General features: G+C 40.2%; 1 protein-coding gene across 5 annotated transcripts in view; it reads left to right on the top strand.

Moving 5' to 3' along the window:
• CHD1L (chromodomain helicase DNA binding protein 1 like) overlaps window positions 1-22,753 on the top strand; it is a 64,541-nt gene that overhangs the window by 23,637 nt on the left and 18,151 nt on the right. For 3 of the 5 annotated variants that reach the window (XM_019956680.2, XM_019956681.2, XM_019956684.2), the window contains exons 6-14: window positions 3,466-3,547; window positions 6,582-6,744; window positions 8,054-8,209; window positions 8,853-8,945; window positions 11,830-11,926; window positions 14,556-14,629; window positions 14,900-15,010; window positions 18,124-18,238; window positions 18,860-19,013. In XM_019956680.2, the coding sequence (XP_019812239.2) occupies window positions 3,466-3,547; window positions 6,582-6,744; window positions 8,054-8,209; window positions 8,853-8,945; window positions 11,830-11,926; window positions 14,556-14,629; window positions 14,900-15,010; window positions 18,124-18,238; window positions 18,860-19,013 (1,045 nt within the window). Of the gene's footprint in view, window positions 1-1,223; window positions 1,333-3,465; window positions 3,548-6,581; window positions 6,745-7,787; window positions 7,943-8,053; window positions 8,210-8,852; window positions 8,946-11,829; window positions 11,927-14,555; window positions 14,630-14,899; window positions 15,011-18,123; window positions 18,239-18,859; window positions 19,014-22,753 lie in introns of those variants that run through there. The other 2 variants (XM_019956685.2, XM_019956686.2) reach the window with 2 other exon arrangements.

Raw genomic sequence — 22,753 nt, 5'->3', positions numbered from 1 at the left:
ACATTGTTCTGGGAGTTACCAACAACACCAGGAAAGTAAACCATACGGTGACCCCAAGCGAACATAAAACTCCAGTAGAGTTAATAAGAGGTATAGATATCCATAATATCCATAATATTAGGCAATATATGGAAAGTCTCAAAAGGCAAGAAGATTAGGACATAGATGTTATTGGGTACTTTCCATAAATTATCCTATTGGATCAGCATGAAAACCTTAATAAGTAGGTATCGTCATCCATTTTATAGATGAGAATGGTAAGAGATGAGGTGTGACCCATCCCAGGGCACATTGCTAGTAAATGGCAAAGCAAACCTCCAAACCCACTTTGTTGTAGAGCTTTTTAAAAGAGAACTTTCCAAAGTATTTAAATGCACTGGAGTTTTACATTTTCAGTAGAAATATAATCTTTCTATATGAGATTATTATCTTAAATCCATTCGAAGTGAATTCAAGAAACTAAGTAGTAAAGGGACATTTATAATGTTTACTCATTATGACCCCTAAGAACACAGTTGTGTTCTTTTGATGTATTTGGCAGGGTTATACTTTGTATGACTGTACTGCATACTGAGAACAGCCTGAAAGTGTAATGCAATCTCAGCCCTAAAGAGGCTTATTAGGGAGGGTTGAGACTGTGCATGTAACAATATGAAAAATAGGAAAGTTTTTTGATAATAAACATAAAATCTTTGGATCAAGAGGATTAGAAACTACTTTTCCCACTCTCCATTCAGTCCTGGAATTCCCTCCACCCCTTCCTCTCCAGGGAGCATCCCTTGGCATGTCCTTCAGAGAGTAATTTGACGACCTTCTGTTACTGAGCCCAAATTCACCTCCTTATAGTCTGATTCATTAAACATGCTTTTTACTGGTTGCTTTTATATGTAAAAACCTGAATATTGAGACTTCCTTGGTGGTCCAGTGGTTAAGAACAACCCATGCCTCCATTGCAGGGCCATGGGTTTGATCCCTGGTTGGGGAACTGAGATCTCACATGCCACACTGTGTGGCAAACTGAATTAAAAGAATAGAAATTAAAGAAAAAAAATCTGAGTATACAGCTCTTAATACCATAATAATACTGTAATGATCTTAACAGATTAGTACCTAATCTATGTTGAATGGTCATTTAAACAGGAGCCAGGCACTGTCCTGTAGCCCCTTGAAAAGGGCTCACACCCTTGTCATGCTGTGACCAGCGTCCAAGATCAGCTGGACTCTTACTCCTCATGATCCTTCAGTGCAACTCCTGCTACCCGGCAGGAGTGACCCTGATTCCTGCACCCTCTCTTGGACCCAGTTCTTCCCTCTACCTGCACCACTCAGTAGGTGAATGGGCCTAAGTGTCTGTCTCTGTACCCATTTTCTGGATTTTCTCTATGGCCTCAGAGGAAGAAGGCTTCCTCCTCTTTTAAGGTCAACCTCTGCTCAAGATCTTCCTCTAATATTTGAGGGATTTTAATTTCCATATATCTTTCCAGTGTTCTGCTTTACTTGTACGTACATTTAGTTGTTTTTAATATGTAAGTATGTATGTATTTTTGATCGTGTCAGGGTCTTGGTTGCAGCCCTCTGGATCTCTCATTGTGGTGTGCTGGTGCATGGGCTTATTGTTGCGATGTGCAGGCTTCTCTCTAGGTGTGGCTCACAGGCTTCAGAGTGTGTAGGCTCTAATTTGTGGCCCTTGGGGTCTCTATTTGAGATGCACAGGCTCAGTAGTTGTGGACCATGGACTTAGTTGTCCTGCAGCATGTGGGATCTTAGTTCCCCGCCCAGGGATTAAACCTGCATTGGAAGCTGGATTCTTAACCACTGAAACACTAGGGGAAGTCCTGTACATTTAGTTTTTTAAGTATAAGAATAATGTAATGGGATTACAGAATGTTTACAAATGAGATAAGAGCCTCATAACTTCCACTTTATCTTTTGCATGGTTTTTATTATATATATATTATATAAATATATAATATTTATATATTTTTTAGTTATATAGGCCTTTTAAATTATAACATATTTATCATTTAAAATGCTGTGTTTCATCACCCATTATTGGACCTATTATTATTTTCAGGTTTTTTGCTGTTTTAAATAATGTAGCTTTGAACATAGTAATACATACATATTTTAAATTTTTTTGTGGGCTAAACAGCTTCCCAGGAGTATATACAGAGGATATCTTCTTGGGAATTTGTGGTCATAACTATTATGCTACCAAAGGGCACTGGCATAGCCACCAGTGACTTCTACATTAACAGTGCCAGTGATGTATCTTCTTGTTGTAACATTTGATCTGTTCACCACATCCCCATTTTTTATAATTTATTTATTTATTGGTTGCACTGGGTATTCCTTGCTGCTGCTAAGTTGCTAAGTCACGTCAGTCGTGGCCGACTCTGTGCGACCCCATAGACAGCAGCCCACTGGGCTCCCCCATCCCTGGGATTTTCCAGGCAAGAACACTGGAGTGGGTTGCCATTTCCTTCTCCAGTGAATGAAAGTGAAAAGTGAAAGTGAAGTCGCTTAGTCGTGTCTGACTCTTCACGACCGCATGGACTGTAGCCTACCAGGCTCCTCTGTCCGTGGGATTTCCCAGGCAAGAGTACTGGAGTGCAGTGCCATTGCCTTCTCTGATTCCTTGCTGCTTGACAGCTTTCTCTAGTAGCAGCGAGCAGGAGCTACTCTTCAGTGCAGGGCACAGGCTTCTCATTGCAGTGGCTTCTCTTGTTGCAGAGCACAGGCTCTAGGCACATGGACTTCAGAAATTGTGACTTGTGCGCACTAGAGTGTGGGCTCAATAGTTGTGGTGCAGGAGCTTAGTTGTTCTGCAGCATATGGGATCTTCCCAGACCAGGGATTGAACCTGCGTTCCCTGCATTGGCAGGCAGATTCTTTTCCACTGTACCACCTGGGAAGTCTGCCATGTCCCCATTTTAAAATCACACTTTTTTTTTAGCTAACGTGACATCATTGTGTCTTGATTTTTCTTCTGGGTCTGTATCTTAGTTCTGCCTCATACTAACTTTATGACCTTAACTGAGCTTTAGTATCAGTCTTTTTTATTAGTATTTTTTATATTAGTAAAAAGGGCACAATAATGTCTACTCATTTTATTTTTTGGGGTTAAATAACATACCTAAAGCTCCAAACTTTAGGTATGTTAAAGTGGCACATAGTAAATGGTCGTGTTTCCTTCTGCTTTCTGTCTCCAGCGCCTCTTTTCTACCTTCAATGCATAGAACTTTTCCATCTCAGAAAATAAATTCCCTTAATTTTACTACATTATCCAGATATTGCCTGATGTACTTGGTCGGCTCTTGGAGAAGGCAATTTGGGTGTGTTTCTAACAGAATGGGCTTGATATTGGTCTTCCCAGAAAGAGTCTTAGTTTTGTAGTAAGACTTTTGGGTGTGAGATATGTGTTTGAGTTATATAAAACTGAAAACATGGATGTTCCCCTTACAGCTTCCCTTGGAGTGTTCTTGTTGTGGATGAAGCTCACAGGTTGAAAAACCAAAGCTCCTTGCTGCATAAGACTCTTTCAGAGGTAAACTCATAGGATGCTTTTAGTTTGTATATCACTCCCTTTTAAAAAATGTTAATATTAGTTTGGTCCTGTATAGAGCCAATTAAATTGACACATTTTTTTCAGTGAGATTTCTGCAGGGTTCAGTGAACATTTTATGGTGACAGAAGTAATGCTTAACATGTCCTAGTTTCTCTTGTCTTTTACATAGGAGATAATGTTTATTAAAAATCTGGTTGTCAAATGAATAGGACTCTACCCCAGGATAATACGTTGTATTTTTGGAAATGCTTCAACTGTCTTTTTGATTTTCAGTTTCTTTAAAAATAATCTTAATGTAGTTTTTCTGTCTGCAATAACAAACATATCTGACATATTTATTGTACCACTCCCCCATTTACCTGTTTAAAAAATTTGACAATTCAGAGTCATGAACAGACTAATTTCATGCCATTGAATATTCCCTTCAGTCTCACCTGTCTCTGTCATACTTTTTTGAGTATGAAACCTTTGATCTTACTCCATTCAGTTCTCTGGCATCATTCTGGCAAAGCAGATGAGAAATGTCATTGTAGCCTTACATTTGCCCTCTTTTCTGAGGAACCAGTTGAAGAGCTTATGAGTATGAAGTCTCCTTCTTGTTGTTGACCTAGTAAAGACTTATTAATTCCTGTGACCTGGTGTGCAAATTTCTGGGATTGTCATTGACTTTTGGTCCCTTTTCCTATAATAGATCAATTAATGAATTTAGAGGTCATTTGGAGGAAAGTCTTAGATCTGAATTCTTTATTTACTGGTTAAAAGTTAACAGTTTTTAGTGTTTAAATGCAGATATGGCCACTATTATTATTATTACCCCGATCTCAAAGATTGCTGTCCCCTAGTAGGGCCCCCTCTGCTCTGTGGTGTCCTTTGCCTTCTTTTTAAGGACTCTTTAATACTGTCTCTTTTCCAAAAGATTGTCATATCCAGCACCTAAGAGACTCTAAGATACTGCTTCATCAGCTGCTATGCCAGTTTATTGATTTATAGTGGGAAAAGAGAAGCAGGAAAGGAAGTAAACACAGTAAAGGAAGCCTGTGTTTGGAGTGGGGAAGCTAAAGTCTGTTGCTGGCTCCAGAGCCTTTTCTTCTTATTGGTAAGGAAACAGGCTCAGAGGAGATTGTTTTATGTTTTCTGAGTATTCCTTTTTAGGTGAGGTTTGAACTGCAGACAGCTAGTTGGTCAGGAAAAAAACACATTTATTGATTGGGCTGAGAGGCGGGGAGAAGGGTACTGCCTTTTATTTTCTCCTCTTCCAAATACTGTTTTCAGCTTGTTTGTAAAATTTGGAAGAAACCTAAATGTCAATGTAGGAATTGATTATACTGTACAATTTGTGGTATACCCAAACAGTATATTTACAGAGTAAGGCTGCCATGAAAAATTATGTAGAAGAATATTTAATAATGTAGGAAATATTTGCAAAATATTTTATACAAAAAAGTTTCCAAAATTTTAAATATAAGCAGAGATTGTCTCTAGGCTTCTTTTTCCCGATTATAACTTTTGATGCTGAATGAACACTGCTTTGAATTAAAATGTTAATCCATGTGATAGTGTAATTTCATTTTAGTGATTGACAACCTTGGTTATCCTTGTTGACTTCATATTTTTTGGCCATTTTAGTTCTTTGAGCATATTGTAAAAATGTGATTTGGTTATTGGAAACATTCGTTGTTAACCATTTCCCATACTTGAAATATTGTGAATACGTTGCACTATAAGCAGCACGAGTGGGTGGGCATTGATTAGACAATTTAAAAAGAAACAAACCAAGTGAAAGTGCTCCCCCAAAAGATTTTGAAAACAGTTTTCATTGATTGTATCATTTCATTTATCACCTTTGATATCTTCTTATGACCCCCTCCCAAATCAAATTATAGAAACACAAGAGGAAAAGTAAAAGCCACCAATAATCCTATTCCACTGTGTACGTTAACATTTGGTATATATGCTGCCACGTTCTTTACAGCGCATGTGTACACCCAAACCTAAATGTATATATGTGTGCATGCTAAGTTGTTTCAGTCGTGTCTGACTCTTTGCGACCCCATGGACTGTAGCCCTCCAGACTCCTCTGTCCATGAGAGTCTCCAGGCAAGAATACTGGAATGGGTTGCCATTTCCTTCTCCAATATTGTTAAAAAAATAAAAATATATTAAATACCAGAATTCAGTGTGTGTATGTATATATATATATATATATATATATATATATATATGCATATATACATACATAATGTATTTCCATGTTATATATATATATATATATACATACACATACATATACATATATATATATATATATATACATATACATATACATATATACACGTACAGCATATAGCTTTCTCTTTGTACTGTATTATTTAACTCAAGTAGTATAAGGTCTTTTTATGTTAGCTAAGAGATTGTCCTTTGCTTGACCTAACAACTGTTGTTACTGTTTTTCCTAACCTTTTACTTCATTAGTCTGTTATTTATGGGGTTCTTATTCCTCTGCTCAAAATTGAACAAGTGTCTTTCCATTTTGGGTGGTATATAGTCCAGAAACGTCCAGAATTCTTGTTGTCTTACATTGGCTACACGTGTTAAGTTTTACGAAAGGATGTTTTTAAAAAATATATCTTCTTTCTTATAGTGGTGGGTCCTGCTGCTGTAGTTTTGGGCTTCTCAAACTGCATGAGTATATGCTGTGTGCTTGAATTTCCACATAGGTTGCATAACAGTAACCATTTTGAATACTCATCGATACTTTAGGGTTCACAAAGTGATTTTACTTTATAAATGGTATCTCCGTCACAAGATTATTATCCCCTTCTTATAGTTGAAACTGAAGAGGTATTATTTCCTACATCAAACAGTTATATACATTTAGAATCTGAGCTTTCTGATTTCATGTCCCTGAATTCATTTCATTGAATCATGCCTCTCTGTGTTAAGGTTGTGGTGGGTCACTCAGTCTTGCTTTCCAGCGTTACAGATTTTCATTTTATTCATTTGTATATTTGAGTTCTCAGTTGTCTTCAGCCTCCTGTTGACTGGAACACCCATCCAGAACAGCCTCCAGGAGCTCTACTCACTCCTCAGTTTTGTGGAGCCTGATCTCTTTTCCAAGGAGCAGGTGGAAGATTTTGTTCAGCGTTACCAGGACATTGAGAAAGAGTCTGAGTCAGGCAAGTTCCCTTCTTACAAATCATGCCCAAGAGGTCTGGGCCCAGCAACTTCCCTAGGGCATAAGGGTTACAGATAGAAAAGAAGGAGAATCTATAACCAGAGAACCCCTTCTGAGGAAGTAAAGAGCCTCACAAAGATAAGGTGCTGTCAGAGCCCTCCTGTTGTTCCCAGTGCCTGCTGTTCGTGATTCTCCTATTTGTTTGTCACATGACTCTATAATTGTGCTTATTTGGGTCATTATCAGAAGAAATAGTGTCTGCTGGTTTGCAGACTTTTTTTTCCAACGTATAATTTCTGTGAGGACTTGGATAACTTCCTATGGTACTTCTTGAGGCAGAGAAATATGTGGGTGCCGTAGTCTGAAACTGTCATTCAGGGCTCCATAGCACTAGTGTTTCTTTTAACACTTTTATCAGTACATAAGAACCAAAAGTCTGGGCTGGATGGTGTTGGAAGTAAAGGAGGAAGCCATTCTGGTTTGTACAATGGTCATTTGTAGTTTTCTTCTCATACCTTTGCTCCTCTGCCTCTTAAAATTGTCTGTCTATGTGATATTATCCCAGGCTCATTATTCAAAATAATTGATAGGCATGCCAACTAGTGGGTCTGTATGTACTAGCTGAGGAGGAGTTGGAAAGGCTTCTCACAGCAGAAATCTCCATTCCACAGATTGAATTTTACCTGGGGAACCTGCTCGGATTGTTCCCATGTTTAAGGTTGCTATATAAAATATTCCAAGTCAAGTATTACACAGGACATACTGATCTTTAACAAATTATTTGTTCATCAAATTCAAATTTAACTTTTATTTTTATTTTTTGTTTCTGGCAATCCTGCATGCAGTGTAATTCCAGTTTAGGCTAGTTTTTAAAAGTTTCTGACAGCTCAGGAAGGAAAAAGGGTATGGAAGTCAAAGAACTAAGTGTGAGTACTAGCACCTTTATCAACCAGCTGTGTGACTTTGGATAAGGGATTTGACTTCTCTGAACTTCACTTAGTTTTACAAATAGGGACAATGTTACCACCTTGCCTACATTTCTGAGCTGTTATGCTGATCAAATGCAAAAGTATCCTGGAAAAAGAATAGTTCTATGCAAATGAGACTATTAGAAAGAAACAGAAGAAGTTGGAAAGAAGAATCCAAGGAAGGACGAAATACTGTGAAGAATTACCTTGCTGGCCTAGAAGGCAGAATTGGTATGAAAATGAGAAACAAAAGTAAACTGTTGTATGTTCTCTAATAGTTCATTGCCTTGGTTTTGCTTTTGTCCCACTCTAATTGTGTGTGTTTTTTCTTTTCTTGTACAGCAAGTGAACTATACAAACTCTTGCAGCCATTTCTGCTGAGACGAGTAAAGGCTGAGGTAGCCACAGAGCTTCCCAGGAAGACGGAAGTGGTGATATACCATGGCATGTCAGCACTGCAGAAAAAATACTACAAGGCCATTTTGATGAAAGACCTAGGTAATCAGAGGGTACTTGTCCATTTAGAAACTAAAGAGAATGTGATTTTCATGCACTTTATAATCACACTCAGTTTGTATAGCAAGAAAATGGGATGGGATTTTTTATTCTGAGTAGTAGTCAGGTCAACTAGAGTGAAACTGGCAGAGTACCTTTGCCAGTCAAAGTATAACTCTGACTTTGTTGTTTGTTGACTTTGTGAGATTTCCTCCCCATCCCCCCACTCCTGATTTTCCTTAAGGGCTTCCCCTGGTGGCTCAGATGATAAAGAGTCTACCTGCAATGCAGGAAACCCGGGTTCGTTTCCAGGATTGGGAAGATCCCCTGGAGAAGCGAATGGCAACCCACTCCAGTATTCTTGCTGAGAGAGTTTCATGGTCAGAGGAGCTTGGCAGGCTACAATAGGGTCACAAAGAGTTGGACACGACTGAGCAGCTAACACTTTTACTTTTCCGTCTTAAAACAAGGTGATGGTTAAGAAAACTTCTTATCAGTGTGCTGTTCTTAATGCACTTCAGTGAAATTTGGGAGACATAGATTTGAAAGATACATTATTGAAATGAGTAAGGTTATGTATGGAAACTTGCAGGGTTTTTTGTTGTTGTTAAGTAATCCATCTCTCTCTCTCTCTTTAAAATTTCAGATGCATTTGAAAATGAGATGGCGAAGAAAGTTAAACTTCAGAATGTCCTGTCCCAGCTTCGGAAGTGTGTGGATCACCCATATTTGTTTGATGGTGAGGCAGTGCCCTTTTTTCTCAGCATTACTTTTTTTGTCATTTTATGGCCAACCTCATAGAAAAGTTCTTAAAAAGATTTGCCTATATTTACTATCTATTTTTCCCCATTTTCTCTTGTTAATTTTTTATGTTGATTATCTAATGTATTGTTCATATTCAGATTTCTTCAGTTTTAAACGTCCCTTATGACTTTTTCTTTTATCTTTTTAAAGTAAATTTATTTTTATTTTAGATACAATGGGAAAACACAAGAGAATTTTAATCAGGGGAGTGATAGGATCTGATCTGCATTTTGTTATAATTTTGAGCTATGGACACTTAAAAAGAAACAATAGCAAAAACAAAAACAAACACTACAACCCCAAAACCGCAGGCCCAGAAATGATAGCATATCCATTCCCCCGTCCCCTCCCAGCATGAACATCTCCTCCCTTTGCTGGAAGGAGAGCGACATGTTTATCCTCAAGGTCAGAAACTGGAGAATGAGAGAATTCTATGTAAGCTGACCTCGGTAGGAGTTGGATACGACTGAGCGGCTGAGCACATGAACAGACCTTGTTAAACATAATTTTCATTTTACTCAGCCTCCTCACATACTGTAGTTCCTTTTCCACAACTGCTTCCCTTTGTTCAGTATAATTGTTGTTCATTGTTCAGTCACTAAGTCGTATCCCATTCTTTGTGACCCTATGGACTGCCGCACTCCAGGCTTCCCTGTACTTCACTCATGGAGTTTGCTCAAACTCATGTCCATTGAGTCAGTGATGCCATCCAACCATCTCCTTCTCTCTTGCCCCCTTTTCCTCCTGCCCTCAATCTTCCCCAGCATCAGGGTCTTTTCCAGTGAGTCAGCTCTTTGCATCAGGTGACCAAAGTATCGGAGCTTCAGCTTCAGCATCAGTCGTTCCAATGAATATTCAGGGTTGATTTCCTTTAGGATTGACTGTTTTGATCTCTTTGCAGTCCAAGGGACTCTTCCAAGAGTCTTCTCCAGCACCACAATTCAAAAGCATCAATTCTTTGGCTCTCAGCTTTCTTTATGGTCCAACTCTCACATCTGTACCTGACTATTGGAAAAACCATAGCTTTGACTATATGGACCTTTGTCGGCAAAGTGATGTCTCTACTTTTTAATATGCTGTCTAGCTTTGTCATAGCTTTTCTTCCAAGGAGCAAGTGTCTTGTAATTTTGTGGCTATAGGCACCATCCACGGTGATTTTGGAGCCCAAGAAAATAAAATCTGTCACTGTTTCCACTTTTTTCCCTTCTGTTTGCCATGAAGTGATAGGACTGGATGTGATGATCTTCATTTTTTTGAATGTTGAGTTTTAAGCCAGATTTTTCACTCTCCTCTTTCACTGTCATCCATAGGCTCTTTAGTTCCTCTTTATTTTCTGCCATTGGAGTGGTATCTGAATATCTGAGGTTGTTGATATTTCTCCTGGTGATCTTGATTTCATTATGGTAGAAAAACATTTTTAAATTTTGCCACTTTTCTGGGTCTTCATTTATTTTGGAGAGCTTCTTGTATCACATGAAGCTTATGGGAAATCATGTGAATACTTCTGTCCTGTGAATCTGCCTGTGTCCATCTTTGTTCTTTTCAAATTCAAGATCCAGTCAGAGATCTTACAGTGCATTTGTCATGTCTCTTTATTCTCCTATAATCTAGAAATGCTCCTCAGCTTTTTTTTTTTTTTACTTTTTCATTAAATTGACAGTTTTAAAGAATCATGGCTCTATGTTTTATGGGATATCTCATAATCTGAATTTTTATGATTGTGTGTCCCTTTGTCTTGAACCCAGTCAGTGAACCTTTTTTGTCACCACCATTGCTAGTTTATCAGTGGTCTCTGTGTGGTTCAACTGATGGTTATCAGTTCACTTTTTTTTAATTCCATCTCTCAAAACCTTTGACACAGTTGATCACTTCTTGAAACACCTTTTTCCTTTGGCTTCTGGGACAATACTTTCTCTTGCTTTTCCATCTGCCTTATGTCTTCTCCTTCTCTGCCTCCTTTGCTGAGGAAATTTCATCTTATGGATGTCTGTAAATTTCCCTCTAAGTACTAATTTAGCTGCATTCTACACATGATATGTAGTGTTTTCATTTTCATTCAGATTTTTTTCTTTTTAATTCACTCTGATGGGTAGCCTGTGGGACAGTTCCAGGCATTTTATGCTGTGAGGGCTCTAGTATTGATAGGATCAATGCAGAGGCTTTTCTGCAGTCATTTGAAGGAAGTTGTTGCCAAGTAGCCATATGAATTGTTTTAAAATGTCACAGAATCTTAATGAGGTGCATGTCAGAGCTTTTCTTTTATGCGAAGAGCTGTTGGGAACATGTAGATTTTAAAAGAAGCCTTCCAGTTTATTTTGTACCCTGCATGAGAATGACTAATTTATATCTAACCCTATGTCTTGATGTGTTTTCTAGAGTGAGAACCTGAAGGTTTCAGTTTTGGGTCTGTTTGGTCTTTAGCGTCTCCCTGTGCTTCAGTTTCAGCATGAGAATGACTAATTTATATCTAACTCTTTGTCTTGATTTGTTTTCTACAGTGAGAGCCTGAAGGTTTCAGTTTTGGGTCTGTTTGGTCTTTAGCATCTCCCTGTGCTTCACTTTCCCAAAGAGTAGATTTGTTCCTTGGGTAAACATTTCTTAGACATATTGGATGTGCCAGTCTCTGTGATTGATATTGGGTAGTGCTGATATCATAATATAAACAAATAATTATGAAATGCCTCAAAGAGATATGAGACTTGGGCTCATTATCAGTTAGAAGGATCTTGGCTTCTCTGTAGCCTCGCCATCAGCTTCTCCATTCAGAGTCTGCCCCAACTGGGAACATATTTACTGGGAGTGGGTTCTTTCTTTCCCAGGTGTGGAACCAGAGCCTTTTGAAATTGGAGACCACTTGATTGAGGCTAGTGGGAAACTTCACCTGCTGGATAAGCTGTTGGCATTCCTGTATTCCAAGTAGGTGATAGGTTCATATTTTCTATTCTGAGCTGGTGATTGTTGAAACCAGAATAATGTGCAACTCACTGATTTCTTGAGACTAATCCCAGTTCTCCTTTTTTCCAAGACCCTGATTCAGGTTCCACCTTTTCTGCAGCTATACCCTTCATCCCATGCCATCCCCTCTATGATCATCCTTTCCTTTCCTGAATTCCTATAGCACTTAGGATCCTAATCCAGCATTTGGCAGCATACTGCCTTAATCTGCTGTCTGGTTACTTGTTATATTAACCATGTCACTCTAGCTGTATTGTTTAGTTCAACAAAGACAAAGATACCATCAAACGTTTCTTTTTAAAAGGCCTGCTGGTGTACCTTGCTTTGAATTGGCACATATTAAGTACTTAGCAAATATTTACTCTTGTTAACTTGTGGGGCTTGATTTGAACTCAAGGAGAACTCGAGGACTCTTTCCCTGAGATGCAAGTTGGGTATTGGAAGAATTAAGCCACTTTTTTGGGGCCTGTAAAGATTTAGCTAAGTGTTCAGTGGCCTGGTGTCTGGCCTGTATCTGATCCTCTGGTTCTCGGAGGTACAGAGCAGTCTAGAAAAAAATCCATTTCCCAAGGATTTCTAAGTTGTCCCTTAGGGACAACTGACCCAGGAAGGCCTGAACCAACCTAAAACCTGAGATTTGGCAAAAGTGTCCAACATTAGGAATGTGCAAGTCAAACAGCTGCATGCCTGATTGTATTTTATAGGCTATGATGTATCTCCTCTAAGTGTCCTAGTGTTGGGAGAAGGACACATAAACAGCTTCTCTTTGACCTTTTCATTTCACAGGTGATGAAACGGGCCCAGAGAGGCTTTGTGGCTTGTCTGAGGCCACCACAGCCAGCAAATGACAGAAATGGGATTAGATGAAGTTCTAATCTAATGGGATTACATGAGGATTAGATTTTAAGTTCAACACCTTTTCTACCAGTTTGAGGCTAGAGTCTTGAAGGAGTTTTTCATAATTGTTCATCTACACCTATCACAAACTCAGATTAAATTAGTTTTCCTAATAGAATGTTGTTTAGACATGTTTAGAGAGTGCCATACAGTACTTCTTTGTTTATGCAAACTTAATAGCTGATAACCATGGGCTGTAGGTTTGAACTTTCTTTTTTCGACCATACCATGGAGCTTTTGGTTGAACCCAGCCCTTGGCAGTGAAAAGTGCAGAGCCCTAATAACTGGACCACCAGGGAATTCCCTTGAATTAGTCCTTGACCTAATCCATTTTGCCACCTCCTTTCTTCTCTCCTCTCCGTACATAAGTTTTCTTATGTATCATGTGGGATTTGAAATGCCACCTGCCTCTTCCTTCTCTAAAGTGATGCTTCTCAAAATTTTCAACCAATAAAGCTATAATTGAAAGGATAGTGACTTTCACCCCAAAGTAGAGAAGAGCTATTGATTGCCAACCACAAGCTCTTTAAGGTCATCAGTTTTTGTTTCATTTTTTGTACATTTGAATTTTGCATCTTTCTCTTCACATATCTTTTATTTTGCTGTTAAAACTGTATGTTTCTTTCCATTTAGTAATTGCCATCCTGGAAAGAAGCACTGTCAGGAGCCACGTTAGGCATTACTGACAAAATGGAGGCACGGCCCCAACCCCCTCTCCTCATTCTGCAGGCATGGACCCAGGATGAAGGAGTTAGCTCTTGTGATTCTGACTTGTTTCTTCCTTTCGTCAGTTGGGTTGGCTGGAAAGAATGTTAAGGTGCTTATTATTCTTGAGAGAAGCGTGAGACAGCACAAAGCCTTCTGCAGTTGTGCCCAGAAAATAATCTATAAAGTAACCATTGTCATTTGTTCAAGGATTTTTGCAAAGAATGTCCCAGGATGAGCACATAGGCCACAGCTTAAGGCCATGGGAAGGATTGTTACATGAGACCTGTTTGTGAGGGGAATGTTTATGGCAAAAGAAGTTTGCTGAGTTTAGGGTTTAGGAATAATTAAGAATAGTTAGAAGCCTTTTTAGGAGATAGTGAGCTTTTATGCGGCCCAGACATAAGCATGAGTTACAATGTAATGACAAGTAAACACCATTCTGAGAGAATTGCTGAAGCAGGAACTCTGTTTGAAGGGCAACAATGAGACAATAATCTGGGTGAGGGGGAACTGAAAATGTCAAACCTCTGACCTAATGCTTTTGAAAAAGTATAAAAGAGAACCTGATGCTTGAAGTAAACATGTAGTCCTGTACCTCCAGTCAGAGGCTACATCATTTCCCTCGGACACTGCTCATCCCTTCAGGCTGATCCCCTGGCTGCTGGAGCTGGAGTCCTGCAAAGCACCTTGGTTATCTAGGGCTTATTACGCCCTCTGGTGCATTGACGCAGACTCCTGGGAATATCCCAACACTTACAGCACCAGTGAGAAGTGCTGTAAGGACTCAGCTACTGATGCAGTTACATGCTTGTATAAAACATTTTACATTACTGAAGAAGGCTCTGTAAATGATTATAACATTTATGTTTCTACTTCAGGATTTCATTTCTTTGTAAACTTGTATTCTTCACTAAGTTTCACCTGCAGGAAATCCACCCTAAATACTATTGGAGTTGGCAGTTTTTCCTTTTCTTTTTCTTGCCAGAGGCCATCGAGTTTTACTTTTCTCTCAGATGACCCAGATGTTGGATATTCTCCAAGACTACCTGGATTATAGAGGTGACATCCCTTGGCCATTACATTAATCAAGACTTTTAGACTTAACAGTCCAGATGGGTCTGTGAAGAATTATCTGGGGTGTGGGGATGTTACAGAGAAAAACATTATTAAGAATATTATTCAGAATCAAAGGAAGATAGCTTACAGTAGGGGCATGACTGTATATGAGAGAGACAAAATTGGTGTTTGGTTTTGAGCAGACAGTGTTTTACTCCACAGTGAGTAATTGAAAATGGTTTCTATTTCTCTGTTTTCTCCCTCTGTGTGAAGGCTACAGCTATGAGCGTGTGGATGGTTCTGTAAGAGGAGAAGAGAGACACTTGGCCATTAAGAACTTTGGACAGCAGCCCATCTTTACTTTTCTCTTGAGTACCAGGGCAGGTAGGCCGCATCCCTATTGATGAAAGCAGACAAATGAAAGGGTGAAACAGTACATTTAAATCCTAATCATTAGATTTTTCCTTAATTCACTGAAAGGTGAGGTTTTTACTGAGGAGTGTAAAAAAAAAGGAGTGGGGGGAATTGAGGTAGGTTACATCAGTTTATCACTGTCCTAGACTTCTAGCATGGTACTCGTTTTTGTCAAACTGATTTAAGCTTTCATCTCATCAGAGAAGTAAGGTTAAAACCTGGGGTTGTTGGAAAGTAATTCTGATCTCTTTTGACCATTGACCTGTGAACATCCTGAAAGATTTCTGTAATTTTGTATAGAAATTTTAATTTTAGTCATGTTCAGTAGAGACAGCTCTCCTTCCCAACCATGAATTTGGGAAACAAGATAGCAGCCTGCCTACTAGTTGTCCTTCTGACAGGTAGCTCTGAAAGTGTTGTGAAAGCTTAATAAAAAATCTGCTTTTAAAAAGTGTGATTGTTATGAAATTTCCAGCTCTTCAGAATTAATTGTAACATTGTCTGTATATGACTTAAGTCATAAATATTTTATATGACATTTGTAGTGCCATACCACTTATGGAGTGCTTTCATTTACTTAAATGATGTCAGCTCTTGGAGATGAAATTATTCTCATGTCACGGAACAAGCAGACCTTAAATTAATTTTGAATTCACAGAATCTTAAGTTTCTTTTTTTTCTCTCAGTCTCTTTTTTTTGGTAGACCTAAATCTTGATGGAATAGAATTAGGAGCTCTAAAGGGATGTATATCCTCTATTGTAAAGAGAGATCAGTACATTTATGAAAAGAGAGTTCAGTCTTATTTAGTAAGCATTTATTAAGTCCCTGGTACTATAGGGTATTAAAAAGTAGTGTTGAATGTAATCGTTGACCATAAGGAGATTGTTTTACCTGTGTATGTCTCATCTCTGTATTAAAGAGATATAATGAAATTCATTTGGTCCTGCTCGCTTCTAAGATCATAGACTGCACCCTTGATCTCAGCCACTTATTCATGTCACAGTTGTCTTAGGGTAGTCTTAGGAGAGACTGATTAGGTAACCTGATAATAAGTGGCTGAGATCGAGGGTGCAGTCTGTGTGATCTTAGAAGGAGATCCAATCAGTCCATGCTAAAGAAAATCAGTCCTGAATATTCATTGGAAGGACTGATGCTGAAGCTGAAACTCCAATACTTTGGCCATCTGATGTGAAGAACTGACTCATTAGAAAAGACCCTGATCCTGGGAAAGATTGAAGGCAGGAGGAGAAGCGGATGATGGAGGATGAGATGGCTGGATGTCATCAGTGACTCAATGGACATGAGTTTGAGTAGACTCCGGGAGTTGGCAATGGACAGGGAGGCCTGGCGTGCTGCACTCCATGGGGTCGCAAAGAGTCGGACACAACTGAGCGACTGAACTGAACTGAACTGATGCCTTACTGATTTCAACACCGTCATACTCAGCAGCATTGTTTGAAACATTTGAAATTAGGAAGAAAGATCTCTGCTTTTCAACTAATCTCCTTGGAGTTCTTGGAATTAGAACAGAGGGATCTCATAGGAGCCAAAGCAGTCCTGAGCCTTTTCCAAACACCAGCTGTCCTGTTTGCTGTCACATTTTAGTTGTTGATTTGCATCATTATCATTTATTCAAGTTTCTCTCCAACTTTCAGGTATTTCTTATTGAGTCATATTGCCACCAGGTGGCAGTGAGAGCTCATGAATATGTCTCAGACAAGTCTGGCTATAGCTTATTTATAAAATATCATCCTTTAATGAAGAAGAGCTGAACTTAACAGTAACCCAAGAAGAAGAAGAAAATTTTTATGAAAAAAACATTTCATAAAAAAATTAAAACACTTCAATGAAATAAGTGCCTGAAAGTATTATGGAATAGTGGGTAAAAAACATAGGCTCTGAAGCCAGACCATGTGGTACTGAATCTGGCTCCTTTCGCTTCCAGTCATCCCTCAACCTCTCCGTGCTTCCATGCAATGTCTATAAAACGAGTACCCGTGATTGTTGCGAGGATTGTAGGAGTTAATATATGTAAAGCACTTTAGAATGGTGCCTGCAGAGAGTAAAGCATAGCACCTGGGTAGCTGTTGTTGTTATTCAGTATATTAGCATCTCTCGGTAATCAGTCTTTATTATCTGTTTATTCCAACTTTAATTTTATATAAAGGCTTTAATTAGAATGTTCCTGCCTGACTTAAGATCTAGCTTGGAGGCAGTAGCCCATCTCAGAAGTTGGTCCTTAGTTCTGGCTCCTGGAACAAGCCATTTCAGGCTTGCTTGTTTCAGCAACGAGCTGTAATGACCCTGGCAAGAGGGAGTCTATTTTGTGCTTGTTTCCACATTAATCAAAGAGAAGGCTGTAATTTGCCTTCATAGTTCTTCTCATTAATTCCCGTAGTCCAAGGAGCCTCCACAGCCCTCTTCCTAAAGAAAGACTGGAAAGTTGTCCCAGGGAGTGTTTTTGTCCTTTGGTTGGTTTTGTTACCTTCTCCTTAATTAATGTGGACAAGTAACAGAAGAGAATACTAAAGTCTTCTCCAATCAGAGGGAGATAGCCCCCTGCTCCGCTTGGGGGTGTAATACATGGCATCTCCTCTTCTCATTAACTTGTGTCGGAGCCCATGCTGCCTGGTTGTACCTTGCAGTGGACATTAGGAGGTCTTCTCTTGATGGTGCCCACAGCAGACCTCGCTCAAATTTAAAACTGTTTCTGAAAGAGCATGTTTCCTTTTCCACAGACTATTCTAAACGAAGTTCAATGAAGATTTTTAAACTGGAGAGATTTAAAATGGATTCAGGGCGCTAACTTAAGTACCTACTTTTGCTTCTTACCTCGCTCCACTCACTTCCGTTACTTGCAGTTGTTAAACTTGCCCGAGTCAGGCAGCAAAAGCCCATGTAGGACTTTTAACCACTACAAAGCTCTGTCTAGAGTTGAGGATGCGGGTGTCAGTTTGAAGGATGAAGCCAGTCATTTTGGCTGCTTTCAATTTATCAGTCTGAACGCTGTGGCCTTGTGTCATCATAGTTTGGTCCTTAGCCCTTGTACTTCTGCCAACATTCTTTTTTGTATTGTTTTCAGGTGGAGTTGGCATGAACTTAACAGCAGCAGATACTGTTATTTTTTTTGACAGTGATTTCAATCCTCAGAATGACTTACAAGCAGCTGCCCGGGCTCACCGAATTGGCCAGAACAAGTGAGAGATTTAAGCATAGCTCTGGTTCCACTTCCTTGGCTCTTCAGTAGTTCTGGGTTCAGGGGGAAGGTGAAGAATGTGGGCTGGTGACAGTTCTAGACTGGGCGGTGAGAGACCAGTTGGTTTTAGCCCATCTCTGTTGCTGACTCCAGAGTAGTACTGGGCTGGGACTTGCTTTGGTAAAAAGAGCAAAGTCAAATTGTGAAAGGACTAGGAGGGACTCTGAGAAGTTATTTAACATCCTTCCTGAGTTAAGGTGTGATTCAGTTTAAAAATGAAGTTATGGGTTTATGGACCTAAGATAAAAAGATAAGTCTTACTCGCTGACCTGGTGATGATTTAGATCTAACAGAGGTTTTCCTCTACCACGGATAAGGAACCCCAATCATGACCACCTCGTCATCCCTCCCTTGACTCTTTTGGAAAGGTTCAGTGAGCATTAGAGGCCAGATTCTCTCTAACAAATAACTCAGGTTCACATACAGCAATCCCCTGTTAGTTGTACCCTGAAGCTGGCATTTTAGGTTTGTTTCCTTTTTTGCGTCTTGACCTGGCATGCTTGTGTGCTTCTTTGCGGACCCTTCTATTTTAGCACATTAGTTTTCTGTGATTTCTCTACAGGTCTGTTAAAGTTATTCGGCTGATTGGACGAGACACTGTGGAAGAGATTGTCTATAGGAAAGCGGCCTCCAAGCTGCAGCTCACCAACATGATCATAGAAGGAGGCCATTTCACTCTGGGAGCCCAGAAACCTGCTGCGGATGCTGACCTCCAGGTAAGATACACTGTTCTTCACTTTTGTTTTTTGTTTTTTTTTTTTAACTTACTTATTTATTTGGCCTTGCTGGGTCTTGTTTGCAGCATGTGGAATTTTTAGTTGCAGCGTGTGGGACCTAGTTCCCTGACCAGGGATCAAACCTGGGGCCCTTGCACTGGAAACATGGAGTCTTAGCCCCTGGATCACCAGGGAAGTCCCTGTTCTTCATATTAGAAGATGTCATGGTTTTAGTCAGTGGTTCCATCAGTGAGAAAGTAGATGAATTAACCACCCACTCTCTCCTGCTACACATTTGTTCCCTAGCCAGATTCCTTCCTGCCATAGGAAGATCCCCTGGAGGAGGAAATGACAACCCTCTGCAGTATTCTTGCTTGGGAAATTCCATGGACAGAGGAACCTGGCGAGCTGTAGTCAATGGGGTCACAGAGTCAGACCCAACTGAGCATGCATGCACATAATATATATACTACATGCAGGCTGCTATGGGAGTGAAAATGAATATGATAAATAAAGGCAGCAGAATACAGAATAAGGATGGACTGTAATGGCACCCCACTCCAGTACTTTTGCCTAGAAAATCCCATGGAAGGAGGAGCCTGGTGGGCTGCAGTCCATGGGGTCGCTAAGAGTCGGACACGACTGAAGTGACTTAGCAGTAGCAGTGGATCCCTTTTACTTGGATTCAGATCCAAGCCTTGTCTCTTACTGGCTGTGTTGCTTTGAGCAGATAGCTTAACCTTTGCTTTCTGAAAATGAGGATACCACAGGTTCCATCAGGGGGCCTTAAGAGAATTAGGTAAAATAAACAACTCAGCATAATAATGATTTATCTTGTACCTCCATCTTAACCCCAGACCCTTTGATCAGTGCTTTGCATCACCTTCTTCACACTCAGAGGAGGGTAGACAAGATCAGGAATTCAGAATTATGCCGTAGGAAAAACAGATGAAAGAACTAGAGTTAATTGCTTAAAGGAGGAGACACCAGCTAGGAAGCAGATGCAGGCTTGGAAGATGTTAGAGAAAACTCTTCTGGGAGAGGACTTGGAGATATTCTGTAGCAGCCCTTGGGTTTAAATTAGAACCCATATTATCATATAGACCAGGTCCTCCCATTTGACCCAGGGATGAGGGGCTAGAAGCAGAGAGACTGTCTTCTAGGATGCTGGAAAGATCCAGGCATGAAGTGAGTTATAAACCTCTGACATAGGCAGTAACAATGGAAGGGTCTGGAACATTACAGAAGAAGAAATGACAGGAGCTGCTGCTTAGAGGTGGGGAGCTAGGGAGAATAGAAAATGTAAAGATGTCTATAAGGTCTTCAGCCTGGATAATGAGGAGGATAGAAATTAGGAAGCAAGAAGTTTAGGTAGAGATTTAGGAAGAGGAAGATAATTTAGGCTTTAGTCAACAGAGTTTGCAGTAAAAACGTATTAAAAAAAATACTGTTAGAGGAAAAGCTCAGAGATAAAAATTTCATTTGCAAAAGTTTGTAAGAGAGTAGACTTTAAAGGGACTAGTTTATCAAACAGAAAATACAACAAGTATTTAAAAGGAAAAATTACTATTAAAAGCGAAATTGCCAAGTGTTTGGTTAGTCTGGTTTTCCTCACATGGTTATTATATCCACAAAGACCAGTGCATATCTTTACACATCTGCTTTGCAGAAGACAGGGCTCACATTGGTTTTGTTAGGAAGTCAGTAACTTATGGGAAAGGCTCAAGGTTTCATTTATTTTGGAACTTGAACTAGAAAGTAACCCTGGATTTTGTGTGTTTACTTGTTTGGTTCTTGTTTCTCTTAAGGTGCAAAGTGTGGTTTTTTTTCGGTTTTTTTCTTTGGTTCCCAGTTGATGTGTGCACGCTTGTCCATGCTGGTGGCAAAGCAGATCGTACATGTGTTCACGTTATCCAAGAGGCAGTTACAAATGTCAGATGGCAGCTTCAGAGAAAGGTGTGGGCAGACTGCAGAGGCTCTTACAGTTCTCCAACCATGAGTTCCTGTAGAACCTCATGAGTGACAAGTTCAGTATTGGGTCTGGTGAGGGGAATGAATGGCTGAGCCTTGGTGTGCCCACATTCTGGGTGTGGGAGGAGGAGTTGTCAGTAAGAAGCTTGAACTCTCTCCCAATTGGAGAGGGGCTCAGGGGATTCAGTGATGGTGTCCCTGTGACGTAGGCTGCTGGGCATGTCCATGTAATTGTGTAAACATGTTTCTGTGCCATGGGCCAGATCCTAAGGGGAACATAGACCCCCCCCTAGCTGTTTGAGAGGGGCTCTGTCAGAATCTCACCCAGCTCGTGGTTAGTAGAAGGTTACTTCTGATTTTTCTCTTACCTACCAAGCCTCTGCAAGTTATCTCTGGTTGCCAGAAGCAAAGATAACACCCCAATGCCCTTATCTCCAGAGAAAGCAGGGTTTGTATAATAAAAAGAATCCGATAGTCAAAGATGTGACTGTGGTTCAGTAAATCTAAGAAGTACTGGATCATGAAATCCTCAAAGAAGGAATCGGATTCATTACCCTGCAGGAAGAACATTATAGGAAACAGAGGCAGAGGCAGATGGAGTGAACATTTACTGAATGCTCACTGTGTGCTAAGTATCATATGAAGGGGTTCTTCCCAATTATTTCTGTGATATGAATAACAGAAGAATGAGGTAGGTACTCTCCTTATTCCCATTTCAAATAATTTGCCCAAGAATGTTAATTCATTAAGACTCCAATCCAAGGATTCTCTAACCTCCAAGCACATGTCCTTGCCTTTAATTACTGTAGTATATTTCTTCTCTTGAGCTTCCCAGGTGGTGCTAGTGGTAAAGAACCCGCCTGCCAATGCAGGAGACATAAGAGATGTGGGTTTGATCCCAGTTTGGAAGATCCCCTGGAGGAGGGCATGGCAACCCACTCCAGTATTCTTGCCTGGAGAATCCCATGTACAGAGGAGCCTGACGGGCTATAGTCCATAGTATCATCATGAAAGGGTCAGACACGACTGAAGCAACTTAGTGTGCATGCACATTTTTTCTCTAAAAATACATGTGGTCCCTTGATAACTGAGACACGTCACAAGTGAGACGTAGACTAAAGGGAGTATCCCGGTGTGGACCAGTCTTTTTCATAAATAGTGGCTTTTATTTTTGGTGCCAGTTGTTGAAGTGAAAATTGCTCAGCCATGTCCAACTCTTTGCAACCCCATGGACTATATAGTCCATGGAATTCTCCAGACCAGAATACTGGAGTGGGTAGCCTATCCCTTCTCCAGGGGATCTTCCCAACCCAGGCATCGAACTTCCCACGTAGCTCAGTCGGTAAAGCATCTGCCAGCAATGCAGGAGTTCAGTTCAGTTCAGTCGCTTAGTCGTGTCTGACTCTTTGCGACCCCATGAATTGCAGCACGTCAGGCCTCCCTGTCCATCACCAACTCCCAGAGTTCACTCAGACTCACGTCCATCGAGTCAGTGATGCCATCCAGCCATCTCATCCTCTGTCGTCCCCTTCTCCTCCTGCCCCCAATCCCTCCCAGCATCAGAGTCTTTTCCAATGAGTCAAATCTTCGCATGAGGTGGCCAAAGTACTGGAGTTTCAGCTTTAGTATCATTCCTTCCAAAGAAATCCCAGGGCTGATCTCCTTCAGAATGGACTGGTTGGATCTTCTTGCAGCCCAAGGGACTCTCAAGAGTCTTCGCCAACACCACAGTTCAAAACCATCAATTCTTCGGCGCTCAGCCTTCTTCA

The sequence above is a fragment of the Bos indicus genome, chromosome 3, assembly GCF_029378745.1.
Source record: "Bos indicus isolate NIAB-ARS_2022 breed Sahiwal x Tharparkar chromosome 3, NIAB-ARS_B.indTharparkar_mat_pri_1.0, whole genome shotgun sequence".
Lineage (NCBI taxonomy): Eukaryota > Metazoa > Chordata > Mammalia > Artiodactyla > Bovidae > Bos > Bos indicus.
Note: the sequence above shows the minus strand (reverse complement) of the source record. Positions and strands in the feature narration are given on the sequence as shown.